This window comes from Moschus berezovskii, chromosome 8 (genome assembly GCF_049115385.1).
Source record: "Moschus berezovskii isolate FMDL1 chromosome 8, NW_MosBer_1.0, whole genome shotgun sequence".
Taxonomy (NCBI): domain Eukaryota; kingdom Metazoa; phylum Chordata; class Mammalia; order Artiodactyla; family Moschidae; genus Moschus; species Moschus berezovskii.
In genome coordinates, this window is record NC_142467.1 from 62,330,474 (window position 1) to 62,347,139 (window position 16,666).

Genomic DNA, 16,666 nt, shown 5'->3' on the forward strand with positions numbered 1-16,666 from the left:
GCACTCATCTCACACGCTAGTAAAGTCATGCTCAAAATTCTCCAAGCCAGGCTTCAGCAGTATGTAAACCGTGAACTCCCAGATGTTCAAGCAGGTTTTAGAAAAGGCAGAGGCACCAGAGATCAAATTGCCAACATCCGCTGGATCATGGAGAAAGCAAGAGAGTTTCAGAAAAACATCTATTTCTGCTTCATTGACTATGCCAAAGCCTTTGACTGTGTGGATCACAATAAACTGTGGAACATTCTGAAAGAGATGGGAATCCCAGACCACCTGACCTGCCTCTTGAGAAACCTGTATGCAGGTCAGGAAGCAACAGTTAGAACCGGTCATGGAACAACAGACTGGTTCCAAATAGGAAAAGGAGTGCGTCAAGGTTGTATATTGTCACCTTGCTTATTTAACTTATATGCAGAGTACATCATGAGGAACGCTGGGCTGGAAGAAGCACAAGCTGGAATCAAGATTGCTGGGAGAAATATCAATAACCTCAGATATGCAGATGACACTACCCTTATGGCAGAAAGTGAAGAGGAACTCAAAAGCCTCTTGATGAAAGTGAAAGAGGAGAGTGAAAAGGTTGGCTTGAAGCTCAACATTCAGAAAACAAAGATCATGGCATCTGGTCCCATCACTTCATGGGAAATAGATGGAAAAACAGTGGAAACAGTGTCAGACTTTATTTTTTTGGGCTCCAAAATCACTGCAGATGCTGATTGCAGCCATGAAATTAAAAGACGCTTGCTCCTTGGAAGGAAAGTTATGACCAACCTTGATAGTATATTAAAAAGCAGAGACATTACTTTGCCGACCAAGGTCCGTCTAGTCAAGGCAATGGTTTTTCCCGTGGTCATGTATGGATGTGAGAGTTGGACTGTGAAGAAAGCTGATCGCCGAAGAATCGATGCTTTTGAACTGTGGTGTTGGAGAAGACTCTTGAGAGTCCCTTATACTGCAAGGAGATCCAACCAGTCCATTCTAAAGGAGATCAATCCTGGATGTTCATTGGAGGGACTGATGCTAAAGCTGAAACTCCAATACTTTGGCCACCTCATGAGACGAGTTGACTCACTGGAAAAGACTCTGATGCTGGGAAAGGTTGGGGGCGGGAGGAGAAGGGGACGACGGAGAATGAGATGGCTGGATGGCATCACCGACTCTGTGGACATGAGTTTGAGTGTACTCCGGGAGTTGGTGATGGACAGGGAGGCCTGGCGTGCTGTGATTCATGGGGTCGCGGAGAGTCGGACACGACTGAGCGACTGAACTGAACTGAACTGAATATTCCACTGTGTATATGTACCATAGCTTTCTTATCCATTCATCTGCTGATGGACATCTAGGTTGTTTCCATGTCCTGGCTATTATAAACAGCGCTGCAATGAACATTGGGGTACATGTGTCTCTTTCAATTCTGGTTTCCTCTGTGTGTATGCCCAGCTGTGGGATTGCTGGGTCATATGGTGGTTCTAGTTCCAGTTTTGTAAGGAATCTTCACACTGTTCTCCGTAGTGGCTGTACTAGTTTGCATTCCCACCAACAGTGTAAGAGGGTTCCTTTGTCTTCACACCCTCTCCAGCATTTATTGCTTGTAGACTTTTGGATAGCGGCCATTCTGACTGGCGTGAAATGGTACCTCATTGTGGTTTTGATTTGCATTTTTCTGATTATGAGGGATGTTGAGCATCTTTTCATGTGTTTGTTAGCCATCTTTATGTCTTCTTTGGAGAAATGTCTGTTTAGTTCTTTGGCTCACTTTTTGATTGGGTCATTTATTTTTCTGGAATTGAGCTGCAGGAGTTGCTTATATATATTGGAGATTAATTATTTGTCAATTCCTTCATTTGCTATTATTTTCTCCCATTCTGAAGGCTGTCTTTTCACCTTGCTTATAGTTTCCTTCATTGTGCGAAAGCTTTTACGTTTAATTAGGTCCCATTTGTTTATTTTTGCTTTTATTTCCGTTATTCTGGGAGGTGGGTCATAGAGGATCCTGCTGTGATTTATGTCAGAGAGTGTTTTGCCTATGTTTTCCTGTAGGAGTTTTATAGTTTCTGGTCTTATGTTTAGTTCTTTAATCCATTTTGAGTTTATTTTTTTGTATGGTGTTAGAAAATGTTCTTGTTTCATTCTTTTACAAGTGGTTGACCAGTTTTCCCACCACCACTTGTTAAAGAGATTGTCTTTTCTCCATTGTATATTCTTGCCTCCTTGGTCAAAGATAAGGTGTTCATAGGTGTGTGGATTTATCTCTGGGTCTTCTATTTTGTTCCATTGATCTATATTTCTGTCTTTATGCCAGTACCATACTGTCTTGATGACTGTGGCTTTGTAGTATAGTCTGAAGTCAGGCAGGTTGATTCCTCCAGTTCCATTCTTCTTTCTCAAGATTGCTTTGGCTATTCGAGGTTTTTTGTATTTCCATACAAATTATGAAATTATTTGCTCTAGTTCTGTGAAAAATACCGTTGGTAGCTTGATAGGGATTGCATTGAATCTATAGATTTCTTTGTGTAGTATAATCATTTTCACTATATTGATTCTTCCAATCCATGAACATGGTATATTCTCCATCTGTTTGTGTCCTCTGAGAGTGAGATGACTGGATGGCATCACCAACTCTGTGGACGTGGATTTGGTGATGGACAGGGAGGCCTGGCGTGCTGTGATTCATGGGGTCGCGGAGAGTTGGACACTACTGAGCGACTGAACTGAACTGAACTGAACTGATTTCTTTCATCAGTGTTTTATAGTTTCCTATATATAGGTCTTTTGTTTCTTTAGGTAGGTATATTCCTAAGTATTTTATTCTTTTCATTGCAATGGTGAATGGAATTGTTTCCTTAATTTCTGTTTCTGTTTTCTCATTGTTAGTGTATAGGAATGCAAGGGATTTCTGTGTGTTAATTTTATATCCTGCAACTTTACTATATTCATTGATTAGCTCTAGTAATTTTCTGGTGGAGTCTTTAGGGTTTTCTATGTAGAGGATCATGTCATCTGCAAACAATGAGCGTTTTACTTCTTCTTTTCCAATCTGGATTCCTTTTATTTCTTTTTCTGCTCTGATTGCTGTGGCCAATACTTCCAAAACTATATTGAATAGTAGTGGTGAGAATGGGCACCTTGTCTTGTTCTTGACTTTAGGGGAAATGTTTTCAATTTTTCACCATTGAGGATAATGTTTGCTGTGGGTTTGTCATATATAGCTTTTATTATGTTGAGGTATGTTCCTTCTATTCCTGCTTTCTGGAGGATTTTTATCATAAATCGATGTTGACTTTTGTCAAAGGCTTTCTCTGCATCTATTGAGATAATCATATGGCTTTTATCTTTCAATTTGTTAATGTGGTGTATTACATTGATTGATTTGCAGATATTGAAGAATCCTTGCATCCCTGGGATAAAGCCCACTTGGTCATGATGTGTGATCTTTTTAATATGTTGTTGGATTCTGTTTGCTAAAATTTTGTTAAGAATTTTTGCATCTGTGTTCATCAATGATATTGGCCTGTAGTTTTCTTTTTCTGTGGCATGTTTGTCTGGTTTTGGTATTAGGGTGATGGTGGCCTCATAGAAAGAGTTTGGACGTTTACCTTCCTCTGCAATTTTCTGGAAGAGTTTGAGTAGGATAGGTGTTAGCTCTTCTCTAAATTTTTGGTAGAATTCAGCTGTGAGGCCATCTGGTCCTTAGCCTGATATTAGATTCTATTTTCCTTTTCCCTTGTGTGCTGCTTATTTTGCTGTTTTTCTTCCCCCATTAACCTCTTTTTAAGCCTGAATGATAGTTTTCCTCTTTCACTCCACAGATTGAAAAAAAATTTTTTTAAGTTTTCTTTCTTTCCCCTGAGGAAGTTCCAAAAAGCAAGCTTGAATTTGCCTACACAGGAAACTATTTACATAGCATTTACATTGTATTAGGTATTATAAGCGGGCTTCCCAGGTGGCACAGTGGTAAAAAGTCCACCTGCCAGTGCAGGAGATGCAGGAGATGTGGGTTCGATCCCTGGGTCAGGAAGATCCCCTGGAGGAAGTCATGGCAATCCACTCCAGTATTCTTTCCTGGATAATCCATGGACAGAGGAACCTGGCAGACTACAATCCACGGGGTTGCAGAGTCAGACACGACTAAAGTGACTTAGCATGCTTGTTTGAATGTGTGTGCACATGCACACACACATATTATAAGCAATCTGGAGATGATTTAAAATATACAAGAGGGAATTCCCTGGGTTAACCACTCTGCAGTTCAGCTTCATGGGGCATGCGTTTGATCCCTGGTCAGGAAACTAAGATTTCACATGCTGTGCAGCATGGTCAATAAATAAATAAAATAAATGTACAGAAGTATGTTCATAGAATATGATTTTAAGTCATATAAATATGATTTTAAATGAGGGACTTGAACACCCCCAGATTTTGGTATCTGTGGGGGTCCTGGAACCAGCCTCTCACAGATACCTCACAGTTGTCTCAAGGGACAACTATATACCCTTGCTTCTTAGTACTTTTCACCCAGGCTAACTTTTTTGGATTGTTATCTTCAGTTTTGTTGGGACTCTTAAATCTTGATAGTCAGGGTCTTAGGATCCCGTAGAGAAGTTATCCTATGACTAGAGGAATTAAGCTTGCATTTGCTTTTTTCTACAAGTATTGGTATATATGACAATCAGGTTGAGAATTTGGCTGGAGTTAAAACATCTTAGGAGAGATGGAACATCATGGAGTCTGAGGAGAAGGTGTTAATGAGGAAGGGAAGACAGGTTCCTTACCTGGGGCATTGTTTCTCAAACTTAAGTGTTTCTAGGAATCACCTGGGCATCTTGTTAGAGTGCAAATTTTAATTCATCAGCTTTGGGAGGAAGCCTAACATCTGGGGTTCTGCATTTCTAACAACCTCCCAGGGAAGGTTCACAATGCTGGCCTGCAGTCACACTTTAAGTAATAAGAACTTTGGGGTTTCATGTTTCCAAACAGCCACCTCTGAACTGGAGCTCCCTGTATCGCTCCTCATCGTTGCCAGACAGCTTGAACAGTCCAAGTCTGAAGCAGGTGGTAAAATTCAAGGACAGCACAATACCAGATAAAGTAAAAAAGAAGTATTGTTCAAACCACAGAGAACTCAGAAAGGTAAGAAACTTTTTTTTCTTTTTTTTGTCAGAAATTTTTAAAAAAGACAGTCTCTTTAATGTTTATCTCATCTTCTGCACCTTTCTGGGTTGAGGATTGCTTTCACATAGCTTTTGGCCTTGTACTTTTACTTTTATCTCCTCTTTCCATTTTTTTTGTAGACACTTTACCGTCTGAGCTGCCAGGAAAGCCCATATATAAAGTATTTAATAATAAATATGTTACAATTTTGGAAATGATATCATTGTGTTGTCTTCCCAACCACCTTTTTTATGATCTGAGAGAATACAAGGGAACTCTGATTGAGAAGGACATTTATTGCTGTTTTATAGGCATTTGGACAGAAATAACATCATAGAGCACACTGGTTTGCTGGGAAGCAAATTCTGGAAAACTTAGCCCTCATCCTGTATCTCTCCTTTAAAAAAGAAATCTCAATACATTTGGCTATTTCATAAAATCAGTGTATGACATTATAGAAAAATAGAAAATTCAAATAAGCAAAAAGAAGTCATTGCAAAATGTGCATAATCACACAGACCAGAGATAATTACTGTTAACAATGTATAGCCTTTCAGACTTTTTTTAATGCAAATATGTTTTTTCTTTTATTAAAGAGGCATTACAAAGTACATGTTTTCTAACCTACTTAATGATGTCATATTTTCAAGTTAATGAAGTTAATTTACAGCTTACTTTTTATTCCTTAATAGTAATCGATGTGTGGATATGATTTGTTTAACCAAGATCCTGTTACTGATCATTTAATTTATTAGTAATTTTTCTCTATTGTAAACATCCTTAATAGCCAAATCTTTATACATATCTTTATTTTCTTAGTAAAACAAGTGGAATTATTAGATCAAAGAGTATGCATATTTTTAATGAATCTCCCAAGACTCCTTCCTTCCCTTGGTTTTTAAACTTTTAACATGAGGATTGGGGTGGGGGGAATCTTGTCTTCAGGGCTTAGGTCTGAAGAAAATCGTCTCCCTCTGTGACATCGATATGATTCAGATGCTGGAGGAAGACTCAAACCAGGGGCCTCTGATTGGTGATTTCTCCAAGGTGAGTTTGGTTACACCAATCCTATATTTCATCCTGTATTTTGGATCTGAACCTTATCTGCTTGCAGAGGACACTAAGTTTAATTAATATGCGTCTTCAGCAAGTACTCACTGATAACCTGAAGGTGCTGTAGTGGTAGATCTAGGCCCTAAGCCTTTCATGAGAAAGTATCCCTTATTCACTCTGGAAATATCTACAGAAGTGGAAAAAGTATGAGGCTTTCTTTTTTCTTTTTTTTGGTGGTGCCCTATGGCATGTGGAACCTTAGTTCCCTAACCAGGGGTCGAACCTGTGTCCCCTGCAGTCAAAGCACAGAGTCTTAATCATTGGAGCCAGGGAAGTCCCAAGTATGGAGCTTTCTACTTTTTTAAAAAACATATTTTAAAATTATATAAATCATATTTGGTGACTACAGAAATGATAGAAAATGGAATCTACCCCAGATCTTATCAGAGTATTATTATTTTTGTTTATTAGTTTTTTGATGTCTATTTCTGGTGTATATTTTGGTGTATATCTCTGTATGTATTTTCACAAAGACACATGCATGTATACAATTACACTTTTTGTTTTTCCATGTTTGTTTTGAGGTTTTTATTCCATCTCCTTTGATATATCAGGAATATCTTTTCATGTCAATAAATAGTTCTTCATCATTTCATCACTTTTAATAGCAGCACACTATTTCTTTTTTTTGCTGCCCATAATTTCCTGATAAATCCTTTCTTGTTATTTACTTCTACAATTTTTCCTTATGAACTATACCAATATGGACATATTTGTAGCTAAATCTAAGAATTTTTGAACATTCATAATTAGCTCCTTAGGTTCAGTTCTTAGAAATGGAATTGTTGCATATGCACATTGAGACCATTGATTTCTGGAGGCATCTGGGGTTTTAAATGTCATTTGGATAGGACAATATATGGGTCATGATTTCAAATTTAGGTATAGAGAACTTGATGTTTTTTTTAGCTCTTGGGTATTTCTAGGTATGTGCACTGCCAACCGTGTCAGGGAAACACCAAGATCTGAAGTACGTCAACCCAGAAACAGTAAGCAGATTTCTGGAGATGGTAACTGGTTACATAAGCTGCCATCTGGTCTGTTCTGTCCCTAAAATCCCCACTTCCATTTGTATTTCTTTCATTTTGTTCACTCATGTGGGCTCAGTGTTCAGCTGAAGCTATGTTAAAAGACTCTCTTATATGTCACCTTTGTTTGTAATTAAACAAATGATATATAATTGTTACATAAGAAAGGAAGGAGGAAGGGGAAGGGAGAAAAGTAAAAATCACCCAATTAGGCTGGCCTTACATCCTGGTTTACATGTTGCAATTCCATTTATGCCTATTACCACATATTATTAATAGTGCTCTCTGTCACTCTCAAAAGTATTCTAGTTTGTGCAATAATTATTTTGTCACTTTACCCATAGGTCTCACCATCAGAGATAAGCACTAGTAAGACTTTCCTTATGGCCTTACAGATTTTATTCTGGTATAATAAGTTTTATAAAAATAGTATCATAATAAGCATGTAATTTTGTAGTTAGCTTAGTAAATCATTGTAAACATTTTTCTATATCATTTAAAAAAATCTATATTATCCCTTTGATGGCTATGTAATATTCTGTTATACTGATAATATATAACTTTTTAAACTAGACCTCTTTTATTGAGTATTTAAGCTATTTATAATATTTTGATAATCTAAAGCAATGGTGAGATCAGCATTATTGTGCCCTATCTTTATGTACTTCTGTTTACTTAAGATGCTAGAAAAGAAGTTGCTGAAAATGTAATTACATTTATTTTTTTATAAGTATTTACAAAGGTTCCTCTGGAAAGTTTGAACCAATTTATATAACCGCACGTAGCTTAGGTTTCCTTCTCTGGATATCAACCCTTTCCTTCCATATCCCTTTTGAGAAACTCACTTTCTAATCTTACAGTGGAGGGTGGGGAATCATTTCTCATTTCTTGTAAAATTGAGACCTCAAGCTGCTACCTGTGCCCTTACAGAAATCCTTGGGTGTCTTCTCAGAGACTGATTGCAGCCGTGTCTTCCTCCAAATAAGTAGCTTGAATCTTCTCCCTTGTGTCCTGGCAATACCGACTGTTTTGGTTCTCCAAAAGGCCATTTCCTGTTTTATTCTCTTACTTGCGGAGGGTTGGTGGGGGGCGGTTGCACCATTACCATGTTTCAAATGTAGGAGGACTTTGGAGGCTGGGCATACAGTGGGATCCTGAGTGACTAAAAGGAGTACACATCAGGAACTGGGTGACTGGCTCTTCTCTCCCTCCAAAGAGGTAGGGTATTCAGTCATAGTTTCTGTACAGGTGGCTGCCTTGCTATCAGGGGAGTTCCAGGGTCTGATTGAGAAGTTTTATATCATCGATTGCCGCTATCCATATGAGTACCTGGGAGGACACATTCAGGTAAGGTTATATTGAGGACTTAGCAGGGGAGGGGCTGGAGGTACCGCTTATTAAGAAGTCTAGACAAAGGGTCCTGCGACCTCTGGAACCAGGGCAGACATTATACGTTTGGAACACATCAAGGTTGTCAGTCCTCATTCCTGTTGTAATTCTGTGAACCTTGAGCAATTTACTTTCCCTTTCCCTCCTAGACCAATCTGCGTCTTGCCTATAGGAACCAAAAGCTCCTACCTGGAAATAAAAACATTAATCCAGGGACTGAGCAGCACTTTGCAAACACTTAATGCTTACAGACATTTCTCATAATAATCCCTACACTTCAGGAAGTTCTGTTCTGTAAGTGTTTATTGAGCACCTAGTATATAAACCAAGTTCCATGCCAGGCCCTGGGAGTAGATACAGGTAGATTTCCACTATGAAAGTACTTAATAGTCTAGTCTTCCTGAACTAAATATTTCAAGATGGTATTCCAGTTATTTCTAAGTGTTGGCCCTGTTCTCTCACCCTTAAGGAAATACTTAATAAAATTATTTTACAGGGAGCATTAAACTTGCACAGTCAAGAAGAACTATATAACTTCTTTCTGAAGAAACCCATTGTCCCTTTGGATATCCAGAAAAGAATAGTCATCGTGTTCCATTGTGAATTCTCCTCTGAGAGGGGTCCCCGAATGTGAGTGTCTACACGAGGAGGGGGCATGGAGAGGGTGATGGATCTTGAGTTGGGACTTACAGCCAGGGAACCTTCCCAGCCCAGTTCAGACAGAGACTGAATGAATGAATGATATCCACTGTAGTTTAAAGAATGTTAAGGATGTGGAAGGAAGGAGTGTCTATAATTCAAATGTTTGAAGTAGTGAAGGAAAAAGGATTTGGAATTAGGTACCAATGGAGGAAAGGAGAAAGAGTGGTGCTATTTGCACCTTGTTTTGCAAAAATAAGATCTGAAGCTCCTTTTGAGGGTTAGCAAAAGTCTATTCTTCCTTCCCTTCCCCAGTGAATGACCCATGGAATCCTGAACTTGCTTTTTCCCATCCCACCCATCTCTGGATTTTCTCTAAAGGTGCCGTTCTCTGAGAGAAGAGGACAGGGCTCTGAATCAGTATCCTGCACTGTACTACCCAGAGCTGTACATCCTCAAAGGGGGCTACAGAGACTTCTTTCCAGAATATATGGTAAGTCTTGGATGGGGCATGTGGGGCAATGGGGGAGCCCAGACTTGGGGGAGCCAACTTTAACATGTAGCTCCCAGGCCCTGCAAAGCCCTCTGAGAAGAAAGTGCTGTTCCTTCTAAGCCACTCCCTGCAGCATCTCTATTATACCTCGTGGGCAGACTGTAGGCATCAAGAGGATTCCTTACTCTGTCCCTTGCCTTTCAGGAGCTATGTGAACCACAGAGCTACTGCCCGATGCATCACCAGGACCATAAGGCTGAGCTGCTGAGGTGTCGAAACCAGAGCAAAGCATGGGAAGGAGAGCGGCAGCTGCAGGAACAGATTGCCTTACTGGTGAAGGATGTGAGCCCATGATATCAGGTCACCTACTGGCTGCCTGGGACTCACCAAAAGGCACTTTAGAAACCCTGAGCAGAAAGAGGCCATCTTCTATGCAGCCTCTTTTCATTCTAAGATGTTAAAAGATGTCAGCAAACCAACAGGCTGCCAAACTAATGAAATCCCAGGCATGGGGATTGGTTATGTTTTAGTAGAGCTGCTGGCTAGTGAGGAAGTCCTCGAGCTAATTCTCTAAGGTTGGAGCCTTGGGTTGCATGGAGATTTATGCTGCTTCAGGGGGCTGTTGCATTCCTCTAACTACTCGCGTCTTCTCAGAGGTCAGCCAGATCTTTCTCCTGGGCTTCTGGCTATGCAAAAGAGAGTTGAGAGAGTTGTCCATCTTCTCTCTATATATTTTGCTTATTTGTCTCCCTCTCCTTTTTTAAAAAAATGGAAATATAAACATTGATGAATGAGAAAAAATCCTAGAAGATGTATGTAAGGAAGTAATCACCACATTTAAACTCCTTCAGACAAAGATGTAGCCATCTCTATTCATAGTTGAGGCCAAAGTGCTTTTCTCCAGACCATGGTTCTCAAAGTTTGGGCCCTGGTCCATCAGCATTATCTGAACTTCAGTTGAAATGCAGGTTTTCACAGCCCACTCCAGACCTACTAAATCAGAATGTCTGAGGTTAGGGCCTGGAAATCTGGGTTTTAAAAATCTCCCTTTCAGGTGATTGTGATGGATGTCAAAGCTTGAGAACTACAACTCTGGAATTAAAGAAAACCTTTTAAATGGAATTCTTCAACAGTGTTCCAGACTTTCCTTTCTTACACCATTCCATGGTATGAATTGCCTAAAAGTATGCCCCAGACTCAATTCTTTGTGGTATCAAGACTCAGAAAACCAAAATAATTGCCATTCTGTAAGACCAAGTATAGGTCTGAGTTGCATTCCAAAGGTTCCTTATCTACAGCCTCAGTAGAATTTTAAAAATATTTATTTATTTATTTATTTTTGGCTGCACTGGACCTTCACTGCTGCTCGGGCTTTCTTCTAGTTGCAGAGAGTGGTGGCAGTGTGTGGGGCGCTACTCTCTAGTTGTGGTGCTTCTCATTGCAGTGGCTTCTCGTTGGAGAGTACAGGGTCAGTATTTGTGGTGCACAGGCCCAGTTGCCCTGCAGCATGTGGAGTCTCCCAGACCAGGGATTGAACCTGTGTCCCCTGCACTGGCAGGCAGATTCTCGACCACTGGACCACCAGGAAAGTCTGCCTCAGTGGAGTTTTGACTTTTCCCATTTTCCAATTTTTTTTTTTTCCACTCCACTTCATGTTTCACAGAGACAGATTTAGGATGGTTGGTAGTAGACATCTGTGCCATATGAAGATAAGAATGAAAGAAAAGAAAAGTACCAAGCAAGATCAGTTAGACTTCAGAAAGATATTTAATGTAATTAATCAATTAAAAAAAATTTTGGCCATGCTGTCTGGCATGTGATATCTTAGTTCCCCAACCAGGGATTGAACTTGCACCCACAGAAAGATATTTTAAGTTACATTCTTCAGCATTACCCTAGGCTTTCCTTTTTTAGAGCTCTTTAAGGTGAGTAGGTTTTTGTCTGTGTAGTAAGGTACAGCCCTACTTGGCCTGGATGGCGGTGGAATTGCACATTGTCATTCTGTGGCATTAACCTGGTAAGTAGTGATAGCTCAGGACTAGAAATGGACAAAAGGCTGTGAAGCCTAGCCTGAGATAGAATGGAGACAAAATTGACACCTTCCCAGATCTGGAGCAGGGAGACTTTTTAAAAAATGAGTGGGAGGGAAGAGTGTGCCCGAGTGACTGAATTGATTTTTGCAAGGTTCAAGAACGCTCTTCTCCCAGAGTGCTGCATGCTTGCCTCACAGCAGAGGGCACTGCTGTATTCTCTAAGGCAGCCACTGCAGCCTGCAGTCTCCACTCCTAGCTTGAACCTGCCTGTCCTGAGCCCTCGAGCTCAGAGCTCAGAAGGGCTGGGGGAAAATGGAGAGAAGAGCTGCTGCTTCAATAGGTGGAGACAGCTGAGGGAAAGATGCTGTTCTTTTGTCCCACTCCACATACTTCCTCACAACAGGCAGGAGCTTAGTTGCCTGAGTAGGAAACTGCCTGAAGCACCTCCACTTCCAAGTGTGAGGAGGGGTCCCTCACTGCCTACCCTAGTGAGTCATTTCCTGTAATTCTTCCCAGAAAGGGAGAAGCAAGCCCTTACCTGGGAAGAGACTGGTGCACAAGTATTCACATTTCAGTGATCTTAAATGGAAGTTCTGAGTTGTAAGACATAAAACTAGGGCTTAATCAGCTATCTACTTTGTGGAAAATTATATTTGCCTAAAAGGCTACATTTTCCCATATAGTTTCTTGTAATATCTTCCCACTGTATAGGTACCATGTCACATGATTCATGTTATTTTCAGAAACAATAATAATAGTAGCTAACAACCTTTCCGAAGAAGGCAATGGCAAGCCACTCCAGTACTCTTGCCTAGAAAATCCCGTGGATGGAGGAGCCTGGTAGGCTGCAGTCCATGGGGTGGCTAAGGGTCGGACACGACTGAGCGACTTCACTTTCACTTTTCACTTTCACACATTGGAGAAGGAAATGGCAGCCCACTCCAGTGTTCTTGCCTGGAGAGTCCCAGGGACGGGGGAGCCTGGTGGGCTTCCGTCTATGGGGTCACACAGAGTCGGACACGACTGAAGTGACTTAGCAGCAGCAGCAGCAACAACCTTTCAGTTGTTTATTGCTTGCAAGTAAAATTTACTCATTTTATATAAATAAACTAATTTTCACAACAATCCTGTGAGGCAAGTAAGTAGTCACTCTTATACATGTTTTACCAGTGAAGAAATTGAGGAACAGAGAGACTGAGTAACTTGTTTAAAGTCCCAAAGCTAATGAATGGCAGAGTTGGGATATGAACCCAGGCAGTATGGCTCCAGAGTCTGTAACGCTAACGGATTTTGCTGTTACCAAATCCTCATCGGTGGAACGATGTGTCTGTACTAGGTGTTAAATGTGTAAGTGCCTCAGTTATAGGTTCTTGAGAAGTCAGGGCCATAGAGTTGCTTCAGCTTGGGAACTGAAGCTAAGGGCAGATACTAAGACCCCAATCCAGAAACCTTTGCATGAGGCTCTGAAGGGGTTAGCTCTGTGCTGGTGTCCTTGTACTGACTGGTATTCATTCAGCATGAAGTCAAGTGATAAAGAATGGAAACTTTTGGTCTGAAAACACTTCTGGTTGCAGTCTCAGCCCCAGTACCTGGCTGACCTCTGCTACAGAGAGGGAAGCATTTCCCTTTCCTTGCCAGCCATATATAAAATGAGAGGCATGGAGGATCTTCTTTCCCCATTCAGTTCAGACAAATATGAGGGACTCACTAGTTTCTTTCTAGGGATGTCAATTCTTAAGTACCACAAGCATTCAAATATGTCACAGTTCCTGCCCTCAAGGTAGAAATGACACTCTTTGTTCCCATCCCTACAAGCACTCTGGCCCACTAGCATATTCAGCAAAAGGAAGAAGATCTAACCTCCAACTCCAAAACTGTAGGTTGACTGGTAAGGGCTGGCTGAGTTCATAGAATAATTAACTCCTTCATGCCTCCTGCAGTGATATTCCGTGTGTGCTATGTGCCTGGCACTAAGCTAAACACCTTATTCACTGCTGCTGCGTCACTTCAGTCGTGTCCGACTCTGTGTGACCCCATAGACGGAAGCCCACCAGGCTCCCCCTTCCCTGGGATTCTCCAGGCAAGAATACTGGAGTGGGTTGCCATTTCCTTCTCCAATGTGTGAAAGTGAAAAGTGAAAGTGAAGTCGCTCCGTCGTGTCCGACCCTTAGCAACCCCATGGACTGCAGCCCACCAGGCTCCTCCACCCATGGGGTTTTCTAGGCAAGAGTACTGGAGTGGCTTGCCATTGCCTTCTCCGCTTTATTCACTATATACTTGTTTAATCCTCAAAACTGTTATACAAAGTAAATACTGCTATTAATTTTTCAGATGAAGAAACTGAAGCATAGAAAAATTAAGTGACATGCCTGAGGTCACCCAGCATGTGTTGATAATGTCGGTTGAAACCAGGTAGTCTGTAAAACTTGTTCTCTTAACTGTTTTTCACTGAACTGCTAACACCCTGGATTAGCTGAGGATAGCTGCTGCTACTGCTAAGTCACGTCAGTCGTGTCCGACTCTGTGCAACCCCATAGACGGAAGCCCACCAGCTCCCCCTTCCCTGGGATTCACCAGGCAAGAACACTGGAGTGGGCTGCCATTTCCTTCTCCAATGCGTGAAAGTGAAATATGAAAGTGAAGTCACTCAGTTGTGTCCAACCCTCAGCGACCCCACGGACTGCAGCCCACCAGGCTCCTCCATCCATGGGATTTTCTAGGCAAGAGTACTGGAGTGGCTTGCCATTGCCTTCTCCGGCTAAGGATAGCAGCAGGAATTAAAGCCCAATAGTGAGAGAGGGCTTGATAGAAGGCAGAAAACCAAGATTACAAATGAAAGTGGAGTAAGATACAGTCTTTGGACCTTTGAGCCCCAGTCAGTGGCTTGCAAAGCCCTCCCAGGGCAGTTTGTGTCTTAATCATTTTTGCACCTGGCACAAAGCTGGGCTCATAATCAGCCTCAAAAGACATTATTGAATTGAATGATGGTTGAGTAACATCTTTGTAGAAAGGATTGGCTCATTTGTCATTATCCACAAGGTTCCCAACAGCAATGCTGCTTATCTAGCAGGTGTTGGCAGCCACAAAGGACATGGTTGGTGGGGAGAGAGTGTGCTGGAGGAGCTGTCAATATTAGTCTTGGAGTCATATTTATTTGCAGAGGCTTCCTCAACCCTCCTTTAGCCTTGGTTACCAATCCTCATTAAAGGCCCTATGATGTCAAGCTCTTTACCACAGTGCCCAGACAGAATTATGCTCCAAGCATCTCATTTACTCTCAAACAGAGGCTGGTCTTTTATGGGTGGCTTTGGATATTGCTTTCAGCCCATCAAGTTGACCTTGTTCCTTTTGCTTTCCTGGTTCCTTTTGTGGGGACAGCATTGAGTAGACCCACTGAGTAGGCACCCTGAGCAAATGCCTTTTCTAAGCCTACCCTCCTATCCCAAACTGATTTGCCTTGGTTGCTGAAGGAGAGAGCAGAGGTGACACCCCTTGATCACCTCCCACATCTTTGTTGATTCATAGCACCCTTTCCTAGCATCCCAATCACCTGATATTGTTACATTTTGCCTTGTAAATCCCATTTTGGAACTATTGCCAGAGTGAAGCAGACAGTGGGGGCTATCAGCTCCCCAGCCACAAGTTTCCTAACCTTACTGGAGGGAAGGACTTGGGAAAGGTACACAGAGGTAGGGTGGGACTGGTGGGGGTTGGGGGGAATAGGCTCTGTATAAAAGCTGAGTAGCCAGATGTTCACTTTCACAGCTCTCCTGTAAGACTGGCAGGGCAGATATAGATTAAAATGAAGCACAAACTCCATTTAAAGTGCATTACAGCCCAGGAATCAGCTCCCCCTGGGCAGGAGAAGGGAGGAAAGGGCACAGGAGGCCACATAAGTCTCTTTCCTTATCTAGCACCACATGTCTCTCTCCTAGCTTTGTGAAGGGTGATTTACACCCCGGCTGGAATGACTCTCTTTCTGAGCTGATTACATTGGCAAATGCCCCCCAGAGGCCACAGCAGGATGGCCATATTCAGAAGCAGCAGCCAATAAATCTCAGAGGTCTATATTGCACTTCTCAGTACCCTCCCTCCTGGCCCTCTGCCAGGTGGGCTGTGGAAGTAGGAGAGGGCTTGGTTGGAGGATTGGGGGAGGACACCCTTCAATACCTTTCATTACTATCTTCCCTAAGTACTGTTTAGTTTTCATTCTTACAAGCCATTCTGCTTTTGTCTTTATCCAGGGAGCAGGTGGAAACCAGCCCAGTAAATTGATCTAATAAATAACCTTTATCTTTATGGGTAGAAGTCCTGGGTTTCTCCTAGGTATTTGCTCTTGGTAGAGTAGCTTGCTCTCTGAAAATGAGGCTCCTAAATGGTCTCTCCAACCACCTTTCTCAGTGATCTTTCATCCAGGGAAATCTCTGCAGTTTAGTCTGAGGGAGGTTTGATCCTTCCTTATGACACTGAAGGGGCTGAATTTTGAAGGAGTCTAATCTGGCAAAGGTCCTGGGATCTGGCCCCAAGTCTGTCCCCAGCGAGGTCATTTCATCTGTCTGCAGAATTTGGGGTTAATAATACAACGGAATCTCACCCCTGAAGATACTGATGCGGGGAAATGATATCAGAGATGTGCAAATTCTAAGGGAAAAAAAAAACACAAAACTTGAAATGCAAGGGCCCTCCTGCGTTTGTTACAAGATCTCATTTGGGGTGGTTGTTTCTTGGTGGTAGAGAGGATTCCAGAAAGTGAGATAGGACGCTTTTTAAAAAACAAATATTTGGACCCCCGAGATGGCGAGTTTCCAGTGGCTGCTCCC

The 16,666-nt window shown here is 41.7% G+C and overlaps 1 protein-coding gene across 3 annotated transcripts in view; it reads left to right on the top strand.

Moving 5' to 3' along the window:
- The window catches only part of CDC25C (cell division cycle 25C), a 38,118-nt gene extending 27,119 nt beyond the window's left edge, over positions 1–10,999 (top strand). For 2 of the 3 annotated variants that reach the window (XM_055430158.2, XM_088838641.1), the window contains 6 exons: positions 4,978–5,130; positions 6,097–6,198; positions 8,541–8,639; positions 9,178–9,311; positions 9,702–9,813; positions 10,018–10,999. In XM_055430158.2, coding sequence (XP_055286133.1) covers positions 4,978–5,130; positions 6,097–6,198; positions 8,541–8,639; positions 9,178–9,311; positions 9,702–9,813; positions 10,018–10,167 — 750 coding nt within the window. In that variant the 3' untranslated portion in view covers positions 10,168–10,999. Of the gene's footprint in view, positions 1–4,977; positions 5,131–6,096; positions 6,199–7,190; positions 7,254–8,540; positions 8,640–9,177; positions 9,312–9,701; positions 9,814–10,017 lie in introns of all 3 variants that reach the window. The other variant, XM_055430157.2, reaches the window with a different exon arrangement.
- Positions 11,000–16,666: the final 5,667 nt, after the last annotated feature.